The following is a 16,913-nucleotide window of genomic DNA, read 5'->3' as shown; positions in this document are numbered from 1 at the left end:
GTTTCCGGGTAGGGTGGTGAACCTGCGCGCCGGGCCGGGGCTGGGGACCGGCTCCCGCGCCCCGCACGTCCCTGCCGAGGCGGAGGTGCGGTTCGGCGGCCGGGGAAGCGGAGTGGCGGGCGGGCGGGCGGGCGGGCGAGGGGGACGCAGCTGGAAATCGCAGCCCAGGGGCCCCCTTGGAACTTGAGGGTGAGTGACGGGGGTTTGTGCTTCGTTCCCCAGCCAGGCCGCGATGAAGAGCTGCTCACACTGAAGGGAAAGTAGGTCGCACCCCCTGAAAATGCCTTTAAGGGACAAATACTGTCAGACTGACCACCATCACCATGGATGCTGTGAACCAGGTATGCCCCTCTCCTTTGCCAGCGACTTTCCCCTCCATCCATCGTCCCTCAGGCGAGTTCTGTTTTCCTTCCAGTTTTCTTCTCCTCTTGCCCAAGAAGTCATCCCTAAGCAAAACAGGCTACAATTTTCCCCAGCGTAAAACCAGTTATGAAGCTAAGAGCTTGTTATCAACGAGAGGTCTCCCCTTGCCTGATCCCTTAAAGAAAGTACCGCAAGTGTCACCTTCCATCATTTCCAGGAGATCAACCACTCAGCCTCTTTCCTTCTCTTTCAAGACGGCCTGCAGTTAGTAGTGTATCCCTATGCTGTGTGAATGTGTAAAGCGCGAGAAAGGAAACGATAGGTGGGAGAATTCCAGCATTTATCTTCATGAAAATCGTTTCATTTAAATGTGAAAAAAAAGTCTTTCATACATATTTTTTTTTGGTTTGGCTGGAGAAGGTTGGTTGAACTTTTTGTAAGAATCAGGTTTTATTTTTAAGAAATAGTTCTAAAAATTATTGGACAGAACATACGGTACTAAAAAATGAAAACTTCTTGATTTTTAGATACATAAGTATAGCTGAGGTATTTTATTCCATTGGACTGTTTTAAAATTGAATATGAAATGAAAATGTATTTAAGAGTATCATGAATATTAGCCAACTTTTATTTGGTAGATTTGTTACATAAACTGTTGACATTGTAGTTAAAAATTTGATGTGCTTTGTGACATTTAGAGGGACAGTTGAAAAGGGAATCATTGAATACTTATTGTTACTAAACCAAGGCTACTCTGTTCTAGTTCAAAGGCAGGTGTTTATCATTATTTTTTTACCTAAAAGTTATTAGAATATTTTATACATTTACTTGCCTTTATTGGAGTGTTTTAACTATAATTATATAACTTGGATTTTTTTTTTTTACAAGAGTTAATTTTAAATACATTTTTGATTAATGGGAAAATAGCAATGGTAAAGGGGAAGAATGTCTATTTTCAGAAAACTTTGCTGCACAGGAGAGTAAAATTTGTACTACTATACTTTGTTGGAATTAGTTAATAACATAACTTCTAATTAAGTAGTTACTGTTCACCTGCCCCTGACCTATCTATTCAGTACCCTTTTATACTAATGAAGTGACAATATATTCCTATGTTTTATGGAGCTGAGCTGAATGCTCTTTGCAAGTTTTAAAGTATACGGCTGTGAATGCCATTTATTTATTTATTTATTTATTTATGTATTTATTGTGGGTCTGGGGATGGAACTCGGGGGCATTCGACCTCTGAGCTACACCCCCTGCCCTGTTTATCTTTATTTTGAAACAGAGTCTCACTAAGTTGCGGATGGCCTCATTAAGTAGCCGAGGCTGTCCGTGAACTGCGATCCTCCTGTCTCAGCCTCCTTAATGGTGGGATTACAAGTGTGCACCACCACGGCCGGCTTGTGAATGCCTCGTATACTTGTGTTTCACTGACCTTTTATTTTAGTTTTTTTTTTTTCCTGAGAACATTTCAAGTCACTTAAGTTAAATTAGATAATGAAATTACCCTATTTTAGGGAGAAGTTTTTGCTCATTTGTTTCTTTAACAAATTATTACTGAACCCTTGTTAAGTGATAACCAAGACAATGGGGATATAAACAGTGAATCAGACAGATAAGACTCTTCCCTTATAAAGTTCTATATTTTTAACCTATAGTTCTGGGCATGGAATTCAGGGCCTTGCGCATGCTATACAAGTACTCTACCACTGTGCTACATCTCCAGCCCTTTTTATTTTAAGATAGGATCTAGCTATGTTGCCCAGGCTGGTTTAGATTTTGACCCTCACCTCATTCTTCTGAGAAACTGGGGTTGCATGCCCTTGCCAATTTGCCAGGCTCTTCATAAAACTTTTGTGTAGATAAAAGATAGATGAATGAACATATCTTACTCAGTATAGCTGGGAATTAAAATTTTCCTCAGATTTTAAAAAATGTGTTCTGGAATTTAACTTTTTAATGTATCTTGGAACTTTTTTCTCACCTGACAAGAAATCAAAGAAATTGCAATTTGAAATTAGTTTAAGCCTAGCATGGTGGCACACACTTGTAATCCCAGTACTTGGAAGTCTGAGACAGGAGGATGAAAGGTTCAAAGCCAGCCTAGATAACTTAGCAAAGCTCTTAAAACTAATTTTATTTTTCTTTTACCAGAAATTTTTCCATGTTGCTTAATTTTCAGTCTTAATAGATTAAAAGTTTTTTTTATTTACTTTTTTTTTTATCCAAAATCAAATATTTTCTGAGGGTTTAGTTCATGGGAAGCCAGAAGTTTATTAATGTAAGGGATAGTTTGTTGTCATTATTTTAGGGGAAGGTATGTGGTCAGTGTGGGGATGTTTCTAGGACTGACAGAAATGTGATATTTAAGAGGTTGTCCTCAGATGGAGAGTTGAAGATGACATGATGTTTGAGAAATTCTTTAATGGGCTTTCATGAATGATCTGTTCTTATTTGGGTTATGAACAGTGGCTGACTCCTCAGATGAAAGCAGCACTCCTGAGGAGATCATTGTGCCTTGATGGGATGGGTCAATTTATAGTGAAGGGTGATGTCATAAGCCTGTCAGTGTAAGCATAGTATTTTCTTAGTTATGTTTTAAGGTTTTTTTTTTTTTAAACAGTAATTTTCAAACTTTAGAGTGCCATAAGGAATCTGATGTAACCCTCACAACTCCAAGTTATCAGCACATGGACAGTTTGTTTTCATGCATATTTTCCCCTTTTGCCATCCCTTTCTCTTCTCTTAGCTTTCAAGTATTCCCCTACCCCCTCCTATTCCCAAGCAAATTTCAGACAGCATAATTAGAAGGATCTTTAGAGTGTTTTAAGGTAGGAGAGACTCTTACAAAAGTGGATGTTAGATTTTGGGAAGTGTGTTTGTGTAAGAATGTAAGGAAAGATGTTCTGAAGGCTTGGGTTATTTATTTATTTATTTTTTGGTTGGAGGGAGAAGTTGTTTTCTTTTTTTTTCTTTCAGTATACATGATGTAACCTCAGCCAGGCATGATGGCTCATGCTTGTAATCCTAGTACTTGGGAGGCTGAGAGAGGAGGATTGCAGGTTCACAGCCAGCCTCAGCAACTTGTGAGGTTCTGTAACTTAGTGAGATCCTGTTTTGAAATAAGAATAAAAAATCAGGCTGGGAGTGGAACTCAGAGGTAGAATGCCCCTGAGTTCTATCCCCAGTACCTCAAAAACAAAACAAAACAAAAAAAAGTGATGTAACCTGAATGGGTTTGATCTTGGGAAGGGTGCGATAATATTTAAGAGGAAATTCCATAAAATATTAATATGTAAAGGTTTCTAGAGTTTGGAGTATTTTCAAATGAAGAAAGAATTGTTCTTTTATAGTGAAAAATGTGCAGATTGTATACCAAGTGGATGTGTCCAGGTAGAGCTCAGTTAACCCTGGCTTATTTTGAATGTTGTCTCAGGATCTATTTGTGTTCTGGTAACTGTTCTGGGGGTGATGGTTAAGAAACTTTTTTCTAGCTTTTTATCAGTGGGAGTTGGTGTATTAAAGGAGGTTTTCTGCAGTATATACCAAAATGAAGAAGTGAGCTCTAAGGCAAACCTTTGTTTATAATGAGCCTCTGTTTACCCTCTATCTCTCCATTTTTTATCATTCTCTAGTTCTAGAATTCCTAAGTACCCCTTATCTCTCTATTATTCATTTTTGTTTTTTCATTCTCTAGTTCTAGAATTCTTGCCACTCATGCAGTCAGACCTCGAAGCATTTAGTTCTTTACAATTGTGTGGAGTTTTGTCCTTTCTTTTTATAAGCAGTTATCAATTGCTATAATGTACATATATTGGAAAGAGATCTACCTAATTCAAATAGTATTATCAGTCCATTTAAACGTTGTTTCTCTTAGAAGTTGAATTCTACTTAGATTTTGTAAGAATATTTTTCAGTTTTTGGCGTTAGGAACGCAGTTGATTTGTACATGATGATGATGATGGTATTGATAGGATGTTTATTGAGCCCTTACTATGTTCCAGGCTGTTTTAAATAATTTTCTTGCACTAACTTGTCTTGAAATAATCCTGTGATTTGGTAATTTTTTTGTCCCCACATTAGAGAAAAGAAAGATCAGAGAACTTAATTTTATCAAATTGTATTTAGTAAATGGCATAACAAGAATTAAAATGCAGGCAGACCAGATAAGGAGTTTTAGGTTATCACTGCAGTTATTGCCAGTGTCACATGTTCTCAAAATGAGTTGTGAATATTTAATTCACTTAAAATACTCCTAAGCTGGGCATGGCAGTACACTCCTGTAATTCCAGTACCCTATAATGCTAGTATTTGGGAGACTGAGACAGGAGGATCACAGGTTTGAGGCCAACCGCAGTAATTTAGCAAAACCCTCAGCAACTTGGTGAGACCCTGTTTCAGAATAAAAAATAAAAAGGTTTGGGGGTGTAGCCAAGAGTAGAGTGCTCCTGAGTTTAATCTCTAGTATCAAACAAACTCCTAAAGTGTCTTCTTATGTTGGGAAAATTTTCTTAATGAAATGACTTGGTCCCAAGTCCCTAGTTCTTTCTTCCTGTCTATACTGAGCACTTAACTGGAAGCATAAAGGAGAATTTAAGGCTGCTGCCATATGTATAGCACAGCAGGCATCAGCCCCTTCATCAAGAGCTAATTGCTATCCAAGCCTAAGCCCTGAAGCAGTGGGAACACAAATGACTGAAGTTAACCCTTCTTATTTAATCACCGAGTGGATGGTCCTGGGTTGTGATGACAGTGGTTGAGTAGAACAGTATAGCATGTTTAAAAAGAGATAACTAAAGTTGCCAGTTTTCTCCACAACGGACTTCTCTCTATTCAAGAAATGGTGGAAAAACCAATTTTTCCTTTTCATTTACCTTGTTTCGTCTTACCATATTCTAATTATTCAAAGGGCCTGTCTGAGAATTTTGGAATGTAGGGATGATACAGATCTCTGTATATGAAAATGAGAATTTTATTTTTCAAATAGAAGAATTTTTACTTATGCAAAAATGTGTTCCTTCTTAAATGCCCACTTCTAAAAGTTTAGGCTCTGAAGTAGTAGTGAAGCATAAGGCAGAGAGTGATCATCATCCATAAAGCCATCCCGACAGAGCCTTTGCTAAAGTTGTGTTGCTATCCCTCTAAGATGCTGTTTTCCACATTATATTAGCATCTATACAAATACCCAAAGATACATAAAGTTTATGTTTTTTTTTATTTCTTATACTTTGAATCGTATTCTATAGGCTGGTTTTTTTTTTTTTGATTGTTTTTTGTTTTGTTTTGTCGTGTGTGGGTCTGGTGATGGAAACTAGGGGAATTAGACCTCTGAGCTACACCCCCTGCACTATTTTGTATTCTTAATTTTGAAACAGGATCTCAGTAATTTGCAGAGGGCCTCACTAAGTAGCTGAGGTTGTCCTCGAACTGCGATCCTCCTGTCTCAGCCTCCTGAATGCTGGGATTACAAGTGTGGGCCACCACACCCTGCTATAGCCTGTTTTTGTTGCTTAACAATTGTAACATCCTATGATATCAGTACATATAGATCCAGCTCATGCTTTACAATAGTTGTGAGAGATTTTGTTGTATGTGTATTTCATAGATTTAGTCTGCTTCCTATTATGAGACGTTTAAGTTGTTTGAAATTTCTTTCAATTTTTTTACAGTGCTGCAGGTGAACATTCTTGTACATCCATCATTGTGCACTTGTCCAGTTATTTCCTTAGGCAGTGAGTTTTTAGTTTTGCTCTCACAATTATCTAGAGAGGTATATTAGACCTTTCCAAAGGCTTCTGGAATGCTTTACTGGGCAGGGATATGCTACCATTGCCTTATAAATTTTGTTAAATGTAGTGGCTCCTCCTTAAGGATAATAAAAAAAAAAAAGCATGTGTACTAAATGATACCAAAATAGTAAGTTATTTACATTTAAACCTAATATCTAGCCTTACAAAGTCTTTAACTTGAGAATTTTAGTTTTCTCTCTGACTCTTGTTTAATTTTGCCTTATGAAAGATTATGGTGAAATATATCTAAATATATGCAAGTATGGTTGTTATCAACATAATTTAACAAACCGTTGTTTTACTTTAATGGTAATGATTTAAATAACCCTTTTTTGTGGGGATTGGGTTGGGTGTTTGTCTCCCATGTAGTTTATATCCTGGAACCTGGAGATCCTCCTTTGTTACAGCAACCACTACAGACATCCAAATCTGGTATTCAACAAATAATTGAATGCTTTCGATCAGGTACGAATGTTTTAGGATATATTTTTCAATCCTCATATAGTAGTTAAAACCTACCTAGAATTTCCTTAGACATAATTTAAAAAAATTCTTAAATGTAAACATTGATTTTATTTATGTAATATTTTAATTGTTTCATTTAAAAAAGATGAATAATTGAATTGGTCTGGAAATTCTTTTTCAACTTTATACTTTATACTGTATATTTTAAAATTGTTTAGTATAGCTTAAAGACATGTATCATTATGGCATATTTGCTGGTAAAGTACTTCCTTTTAAAGATCACTGTTATCTTTTTGTCATGTACTTTATAAAGTTGAAAGGGGCAGTGTATTATTTTGGGTCTTTACAAACTTTGGCATAGTAGACTACTCAGAATGTCTTGAGTTATCTCTTGTTCTAGATTAATCACCTTATTATCTCCATTTAAATGACTCACCTTCTCCTGCCCACTTTTGTAGTTTCTATCTCTTTAATAGAGCAGAGGATAGAAAAAAGACATACTTCTGGTATCTTTAGTTATACTTTTTCAGCTTTTATTTCCATTAGACTTTTATAAGAATTGGCTGTATAATAAATATGTTTGTGCAGTTGCAATCCAGTGCCTTAAAATAGGTCTTAGTTACCAAATATAAATGATTGAGAACCTTTAGAACTCATGTGTTATCAGAAAGGTCCTACCTATGTTGTTGTGATTTTTATATTTTCCTTGTCCACTTTTTTTTTTTTTTTTTTTTTTGTGGGTCTGGGGATGGAACCCAGGGGCATTCGACCTCCGAGCTACACCCCCTGCCCTATTTTTTATTCTTTATTTTGAAACTGGGTCTCACTGAGTTGCAGAGGCCTCACTAAGTAGCTGAGGCTGTCCACGAACTGCGATCCTCCGGTCTCAGCCTTCTGAATGCTGGGATTACAAGCGTGCGCCACCACTCCCAGCCCTTGTCCACTTCTTAATAGATTTGATCTGACTGTTCTATCAAATGTGAACAAGCAAATAAACCTAACCGATGGGCATCTTATGGACACTTAAAGGATTAGAATATCTTGTCATCTTATTTTTCTTGTTATTATTTTAAAGCTTACTGTCACCATGGAAATTTCTTGTGTAATTATTTGTTTTATACTGATGAAAATCTTTTCTGAGGTGTATGCTTTTAAAATGTTATGTTATTTTTAAGGTATTATAAATTTACAAAAAGCAGAGATTATTCTGGGTTTTATAAACTTTGACATAGTGGACTACTCAGTGTCTGAGGTGTCACTTGCTCTAGATTATATTTGATTTCTTTATGATTCAAAGGAAAAAATATATGTGTTTGTGTGTATATATATATATATGCATATGCATATTTGGTTTATTTTAGAATTCTGAGAAATAGGTTTTCCCTTAATCTAATAAAAAGTTCTTCCCCTAATTCTTTAAGACCTGTTTCTTGGATTTTTCATCAATAGTCTTCATAAAATTGATTTTATGTATTCTGTTTATGTTGAGTATTTTAAAAATTAAATAATATTAGATGGTATGTTTGTTTTTACTTTTACTAATTGTCCTTAGTTAACAGAAATAATTTATAGGTCAAATTCTTCTATGATACATATAATTAAAGTAAAATTTTACTTACTAGGGACAGTATTTATATTTCTGACATAACAGAAGAATGGTTTGTTTTAGCTACTTTTAAATAATAGAGATAAAAGTTCTTTTTGTTCTTTCTCATACCGATGAAATGAGAGTAACAGCTTTTTCCATTTAATAATATTTAATAGTAATTTGGAATTAATAAGGTTATTTTACACTACTCAGTTTATTATAGTGTTAATTGAGTAAGAATTTAGCATTCATAAGTGCTTTGTCTTACATAAATTTGTTTTCAATGAGATTCTGTATTCAGAATTCATGTGCTTTTAATGTTGAAGGTAAATAATTAAGGATGAATTTTTTCTTATTGTATTATGATTATGTGTGTTTTCTGTTTGCTATTGCTTTACTATCTAAGTTAAAGAACAGGGAATAAAATGGGTAATTTGAAAAGGCATTTCAAAGCCATTTATGTTTATCATTTGCGGGTGTGGTGGCGCATGCTTGTAATCCCCACACTTGGGATGCGGAGACAGGAGAATCATGCAGGTTCAAAGTCAGCTTTACTGGTTTAAGAGACCCTGTTTCCAAATTAAAAAAAAAAAAAAAAAAAAAAATATATATATATATATATATATATATATATATATATGGGAGTGTAGCCCGGAGGTAGAAGGGTTTCCAGGAACCCCAGTACCACCCCCCCAAAAAAGGTAATTTAGAAAAAATGTTGAATACAGATAAACTAATTTTGGATTAAAGAAAGATTTTTTTCCACTCATAACTAAGAAATTTTAATTTCATCAAGATAGCGTGGCGTGGTGGCACATGCTTGTAATCCCAGTATTCAGGAAGCTGAGAACAGAGGATCGTGGTTTGCGGACAGCCTCAGCTACTTAGTGAGAACCTTTGCAACTCAGTCAGACCCTCTTTCAAAAATGAAAAGACTAAAAAATAGGGCTGGGAGTATAGCTTGGAGGTACAGTGCCCCTGGGTTCCATCCCCATTACCGTAAAAAGGTATATTTTCCTCAAGATAGTAATTTCCTGCTTATCTGGATAATCTGAAGTCAACTCCAGTAGCTCTTCTTTTTTTACATAGGTATTTAGGTCAAGATTGACTAAAACTTTGGGAGGACTATATAGAACTTCGGGCCACATGATGTAGGAACTAAGATCCCTTCCAACCCTGAGAGTTTCTCCTTGTCACAGTCTACTTCTAAGTGCACTCTTAGTGACTCATCTCTTTCTAGGCTCTTTCCATTACAATTAGGTCATATACATTGCATTTAAAGAACTATCCTGGTAATGCTATATGTCTTTGACAGATATTTAAAGATAGAACTCTAAAATCCAAGTTTTTGTTCTTGTTACCCTTCAGAGGCCAAAGCAGGTTGGACAGTAGTAATATGTTAGGATAGCTAACTTTATCTTCAAGCTCAAATAGGCATCTTTAGCTAGTGGCATCACCATTTGAGTGCTTTTCCTTCTTCCACCTTCACGGGGCGGTCTGTTTGCTGGTATGAATTCCTACCACACTGGAAGCTCATACAAAGTTTCTGTTTGAGAAAGGAGGTGACTGTGTGTATGTTTGTGTGTGTATATATGTGTATGTGTGTGTGTGTTGGGGGGAGGTCCTGGGAATTGAACCCTACCTCTGAGCTATACCCCCAGCCCTATTTTTTTTTTTTTTTATGGTACTGGGGGTGGAACCCAGGGGCATTACACCTCCTAGCTACACCCCCTCCCCTATTTTTTTTTTAGTCTTTTAAATTTTGAAAGAGTCTCACTGAGTCGCAAAGGGCTTCACTAAGTAGCTGAGGCTCTCCAGGAACCATGATCTTCCGGTCTTGGCCTCATGAATGCTAGGATTACAAGCGTGCACCACCATGCCCGGCTTGTTTTTATTTTGTAACAGGGTCTTGCTATGTTGCTGAAGACCTTGTTAAATTGTTGAGGCTGGCCTTGAACCTGTGATCCTCTTTTCTCAGACTCTGAAGTACTGGGATCATGCATGCCATGATGCCCAGCTAAAATTGACTAATTTTTAAGGCCCATCAAGCCCATTTGTGCTGCAATGACTGGGTAATGTTAACCTATTTTCTCTGCCTTGGTCTTTAGCTTTTGCCTTGGAATATTTTCCTGACTTTAAGTGACAAATTCTTTGTCTCTTAAAATGATTTTATTTTATTGGTGTGTTGAAGTCATATATCTTAATGGAGTACAAGATGGCAGAGGCATACATATATACATCACTCATTCAGTCCTTCCTCAATTCCCCCCCCCCTTTCCCTCCTCCCTCTCTCCTCATGTTTGGCTTAGTGATTGATATGTTTGTGAATGTACATCATTACATTAGGGAATTTTCCTCTTCCCTTCTATCACCTCCAGTTAGGCCTCCTTTAATTTATTGGTGTATTATAAGTTATAGTAGGATTCATTGTTCCATATTTGTACAAGCTCAGATATCATTTGGTCATTTGTATTCCCCAGTGCCTCTCCTTTTCCCTTCCCCTGGTCCCCTTCTGCTACTGGTCTCTTCTATTTTTTTTTTTTTTTTTGCTGGTCTGGGGATGGAACCCAGGGGCATTTGACCTCTTAGCTACTCTCCCTGCCCTATTTTTTTTTTCTTTATTTTGAAACAGGGTCTCACTAAGTTGGAGAGGGCCTCACTAAGTAGCTGAGGCTGTTCACAAACAGCAATCCTCCTGTCTCAACCTCCCATATGCTGGGATTACAAGCGTGAGCCACCACGCCAGGCGCCCGGCCTCTTCTCCAATTTTCGAATGTGTTAGACCACCAGCCACTTCAATTACCTCCCATCAGAACAAAGGCTAATCGTAAGGGAGTAGAGTCAGGGCTGTTAGGGAGCAGGAGGTACAGCAGCTGCTGGTGTCTTCTAGGATCACATTTGTGATTTGATGTCTTCAGTTTCTCTCATTTTTAGTTTATCTTTCTTCTTTTTTGACTCTTTCTCCAGACCAGTATAGAAGTTTAATAATGATAAAAGTTTTTTTGCTTTAAGATATGTACTAAATATCTTTTAGGTACTTATTAAATTGATTTTAGTTTAATATTCTTTCTTAGTCTCTTAGTTAACTGGTAGAGGCCAAGGAGTTGTGGAATGCCCTACAGCTAGCAATAGAAAATGGGGAAAAAGAGCCGGGTGTGGTGGTGCAGGCTTGTAATACCTGCGCTTGGGAGGCGGAGACACAAGATCCTTGGGAGGATCGCACAGGTTCGAGGCCAGCCATGCTGGCTTAAGAGACCCTGTTTCCAAATAAAAAAATATAAAGTAGGTCTGGGAGTGTAGCCCGGAGGTAGAAGGGCTTCTAGGAACCCCAGTACCACCAAAAAAAAAAAAAAAAAAAAAAAAAAAAAAAAAGGAGGAAAAAAAGGTAATCATTATGTTTAGTATTCAAAACTGATCTTTAATATGAATTTCTTTAAATATATAATATTATAAAAGGACATAATATAACATAGGGGAAATATTATGCATGTCGAATAAGATCATGTGCAAGGAAGTAAAAAACGATGAATCTTTTTGATTTTTAGTAGAAATAAATTGTAACTTTTCTAATATGGCAATGAAAAATAAGAATTAGATTTGTGAATTAGATTTGTGGTTTGCTGTTGTCATTATCTTCCTAGGTTTTGTCATTTAATTTCTTAGAAGTGTTTTTTGGTTTTTACTTTTTCTTCTTGAAGCAATTTTAATTGTCATCAGTATGAGCTGTGATTAAATGGTGATGCTTCAGTGCTGACTTTGTAGATTAGAAGCTTAAGGTGTAAGTATGATTTATGAGATATAGGAGAGTACCATATTCTTCAATGGGATTTTTTTGTTGTTACATTGCAGTTTTAGGAAATTTAAAATGGGACTAGATTTTTTTTTGTTGTTGTTGTTCAGTAAGAAAAATGTAGATTTGCTTGATTTATTGTTCTTTCTTTCATGTCGGACTGTGTCCTCTGGGGCTGTCTTTCTAGGAGAGCAGCTATTTATATTAGTCTGTGAATTTCTCAGTGGCACAGACCATATCCTTCACTTTTCATTATTTCAAATGAATGACATTGTGTTTGTTACTTAGTAGGTGCTCGGTAAATATTTGTTAGATTAAACTACAGGATTCACCCAACTAGGCACTTTCCTAAAGTAATTTTATTTCACTTATAAGTTTTTTGTGGTATGTGTCAGTGTTCTATCATCAAAGCCTTACCCTTTGGATGATTTTTTTTTTAGGATTGTGAGTGATGATCTCTAAGCAGTCAGTCATGACTTTTAAGATAATTTAAAAACCTAAGGTATGAAAGAACAATATAGAAAGGAATAATTTGGAGTAAAGTAGCATGGCTCAACTTTATGTTGCAACATACATGACCATGTCCATTGGCTCAGGTGATGGGAGGTTTAGCTATTGACAGAGGTATATTGGTTGACTATGTCTAATTGGAACTAATAAAGCAATCTGAAAATAGTAGCTGATTTGAATAAAGCCATTCTATCTTCACAGGGGAAAGCACCTTAAGTGATGACTAAGACTTACTGAAAAACTTTTATTGTTGTATTAATAAAATAAAATACATCTTATTTTTCTCATTTGTGAAATGTGTAAGAATTAGAAAGTCTTTAAGGTCCATTTTTTTTGACTCCTCACTTAAATTTACATAGATTAAAAATGAAGGTATTCTTTTTTTAAGGTATTTTTAAATGTGAAGCTCTCAAGTATATCATTTAACACATGTCAGTCAGGCATTATCATAAGTGTTGGGAACACTGTAGTGAGCATCAAAGAAGTCTTCTCTATGTTCTTGGAACTTCTGGTTTAATGGGGATACAGAAGAGTAATTAGTTACAAGATTGGGGGATAAGCTAGTATATGTGTAGGGGGCCATGGGAATACAGGTGAAAGATTCTTAACAAAAAAACAGAAGGGATTAGAGAAGGCTTCCTGAAGGAAGTGACAGTTTATGTGGGATCTGAAGAATTACTAGAAGTGAGCCAGGTTATGGAAGGAGGAGATTATTACTGCCAGTGAGAAGAAAAAAATGTAGGTGAAGGCCCACAAAGTGAGTGTGAGGAAGAACATTTGATATATCTGTGGCCCTAAGAGAAATCTGGTATGCTTGGGCCAACAGAATGTGTGTGTGTTTCACAGGGTTGGAGGGGAGCATTTGTGACTGGCAATTAAGAACAGTAATATCTAGAATATATAAGGAAATGAAAAAAACTTAGCAGTACAAAATAACCAACCAAAACTGAGCAATTGAACTGAATGGACACTTCTCAAAAGAATAAATACAATTGGCCAACATAATATATGAACACATGTTCAACGTCACTAGCAGTCATGAAAATGCAAATCAAAACTACCCCAAGATTCCATCTAATTCCAGTTAGAATGGCAATCCTCAAGAACACAAACAATAACAAATGCTGAGTAGGAAGTGGGGAAATAGGAACTCTTGTACAATATTGGTAGAATTGTAAATTACTACATCTACTCTGGAGTCTTGCTAAGTTGCTGAGGCTGGCCTTGAAACTGACCCTCATGTTTAGTCTTAAGTACTGAGATGCCTGACTCTCAAGTACTATAATGCCTTTCTCCAATCTTTTCTGTCTTTTAAAGATTTAAATGAATTTCTGGTATTTGGCTTAGGATAATAGATGTTTTAATATAGAGTCAGTATGCAAAAATTTTATTTCTTCTTACTGGTATTTGGCTCAACTATACTTTCTGATAACTAGAAAAATTAGAGAGGCTTAACCATAGCATTTCTGTCCTCAGTTTACCTACCTCTTGTAATTTATTAATCACTTATGAGGTTAACTGAACTAGATATATTAGCTGCCTATTGTCAAGATTTTTTTTTTTTTTTTTTTTTTGGTGGTACTGGGGTTCCTGGAAGCCCTTCTACCTCCGGGCTACACTCCCAGACCTATTTTATATTTTTGAAACAGGGTCTCTTACGCCAACGTGGCTGGCTTCGAACCTGCGCGATCCTCCCAAGCGCAGGGATTACAAGCGTGCGCCACCACGCCCGGCGCGTCAAGATGTTTTATAATGTGAAATGGACAAGAGAAACTTATTTGTAAGAATTCGCTTTCATACAAATAATAATACTTAAACTATTCTCTGAATCTTTTGAGATTTATGTTTTCAGATTTTGTAGTACTAGCTTTAGTGAAATAAACGTAGGTTTGGAGTTTAGAAATGTTAGAAATTCTCTCTCTCTCTATATATATATTAGTAGAAGTACAGGTTGAAATTTAATTTTCTTGTGAGCTAGGTTTATATTTTCTTTAATAATTCTTCATGATAGGTTTAGTTTGGCTTGTTCTACTTTACAAGATGGATAAAGATTGTATAGCTCTTTAAGGTCATACAATTAGATAATATCAGATTTGTAATATCCTAACAGTAATGTTCTGATAACCTAGTAATCAGTCTTTTTGCAGTAGAATTTTGAGGGCTAATTTCTTTTCAAAATGATGATAAAATGCACAGATTTAACTGTGAATAGGTTATAAAATATTGAATTAGAAATATTTAATAGCCCCTCCAGTATTAATGTAGTAAGATAGTTTATTGAATGACAGACACTTTGAACCTAGATAGTATTAAGCATATTTTTCAGGACACTTTGTCAATATTGAGTGACAATATTACATCAGTATTATTATTTTCTCTGAGGAAACTGAAAGCACATTAATTAATAAAGCACTGCAGATCAATTTTGTGAACTTAACCTTTGCAAAGACCTTTAAGAAATAGCAAGAAAAGACCTGCCCTTTGTGCTTTATTCTTGGTGGATGTTTTTATTTTAAAGATTACATGCTCATTGCTACTTATTTTTCTACACTTTTTTGATCTTCCACCATAATACTTAGAGATTGCCTAGATCACTAATACTTTTTCAACAAATACTTACTGGATCTTATTAGAGCTAAATATTTTGTAGTTAATATAAATAAGATAGGCTTGATTTTGGCTACTTTGAGAGCTTGTTATTTGGTTGGGAAGAAAGTTATGGAACTAGTAATTGTATTGATAATTGCAGTTGGGGTAAGAGTTCTGAGAAAGGCTTTAAATAAATTTATAATGCTATCAAGAGGCCTAAACAAAATTCAAAAATATTTCTCAGAATGGACAAAGATTCTCTAATAACATACTAAATACCTACAGTCCCATTGTTCCAGAGCTGAGTTAATGTAAACTGAATTAAAAAGTTGCAGGCAACTGTATCAATCCTTTGATAGAGTTTTGACCTTTTAAGGAATCTAGAAAATGTTATTGAAAAACTTGTTCACTTTCTTATTCAGAAAAGAGCTAGAAGAATCAAAAAGTTTGTCAGGAAATGATGGGGAACATTTTCTTACTCTACAGTAGACCTGTTGAGTCAGAATATTTGATGAAGATTGGCATCTCTCTTTATTACCGGCTTATTATAATGATCAACCAGATGTTAGAATCACTATCTTGAGAGCATCCCAAGAATTGATTGACTGTTGAAGTAAAAAAAGTGCATCCATTTTACCTGTCCAGATTTCTAAATGATAGTAGGATTTTGCTTAGGATTTAGTTCATAACCTGTTTATAAGAATCCTGTAGTAGAAGTTAGCAGTACATTTATTTTGTTTTTAAGGAATAACCATACTTTTAAGTTGTCAACAGTAGTTGTCCAGTTTAAAAAAGGGATGTTAAAATGACTTTTTGTGGTAAATTTTTCTTTCTTTTTCTCTCCAGGAACTAAACAGCTTAAGCATATTTTATTAAAAGATGTGGACACTATTTTCGAATGTAAATTATGTCGAAGTCTCTTCAGAGGATTACCAAATTTAATTACCCATAAGAAATTCTACTGCCCACCAAGTCTCCAGATGGATGACAGTAAGTTTTATTCATTTTACTGTTAAGTATTCTTAAACTGCAGCTATATATGTGTATTCAAATAGTATTGACATCTAGTTACACATGATCTAATTAATGACAGAGAATGAAATTAAATGTATGACCCAAATGTTATATTCAGTTGCCTGAGTATTTTAATATCAATGCTTTCCACTTGGCTTTTTCTAGATATCCTATAAGAAATTATAGTGTGAGTATATTTATATGTATTAAAATAATGGTCATTGTTTTTGAGTGGGGTTTATTGCTTATATTCAGGATATTTATAAGTAAAATATTAATGCTGTCTTAAAAGGAGCAATTTCTTGGTATTTTCCCTTTTTATTTTAACAACTTGTTACCAGGTATGATTGATCACTTATTTAGATTCCTCTTAAGTAAATGAGAATGTTGGAAATAAATGCAAAGAATGAGCAAATTAGTAAATTGATTTCTTGGAAATGGTTGGGAACATTAAAAAATACTTATTAATCTTGTTAGTGTTTCTGAAGATCAGTTTTGTTCTCAGTTAAGTTTATGTAGACCAGTCACTTTCAGAAATCAGATTGTGTCACAGACTAACTGGAGACCAGAAATAGTTTTTTGTGATGAAGGCAAGTAGTAGACTAATAAAGTCTTTGTGGAAATAAATGTTTGTTTAATTAATTGTATTGTTCCAATATATTAAGTTAGCAGTATATATTGGTATTATTTTTGTTCAGGAATATATCTCTTTGTGGACTTAGAAAAATATAGAATTTATTTTGTCATCCTGATAACACAGATATATTGTGGATCTTATGCATTGTGCAAGTTAGCCTTTTGG

The 16,913-nt window shown here is 35.3% G+C and overlaps 1 protein-coding gene across 1 annotated transcript in view; it reads left to right on the top strand.

The window, feature by feature from the left end:
• Positions 1 to 280: 280 nt before the first annotated feature.
• Positions 281 to 16,913, top strand: part of ZNF800 (zinc finger protein 800) — a gene marked incomplete at both ends in the record, with an annotated part of 46,296 nt that continues 29,663 nt past the window's right edge. The window contains 3 exons of the mRNA XM_080700966.1: positions 281 to 341; positions 6,525 to 6,620; positions 15,944 to 16,087. Coding sequence (XP_080557092.1) covers positions 281 to 341; positions 6,525 to 6,620; positions 15,944 to 16,087 — 301 coding nt within the window. The remainder of the gene's footprint in view (positions 342 to 6,524; positions 6,621 to 15,943; positions 16,088 to 16,913) is intronic.

This window comes from Muscardinus avellanarius, assembly GCF_963383645.1.
Source record: "Muscardinus avellanarius genome assembly, chromosome: 9".
Taxonomy (NCBI): domain Eukaryota; kingdom Metazoa; phylum Chordata; class Mammalia; order Rodentia; family Gliridae; genus Muscardinus; species Muscardinus avellanarius.
Note: the sequence above shows the minus strand (reverse complement) of the source record. Positions and strands in the feature narration are given on the sequence as shown.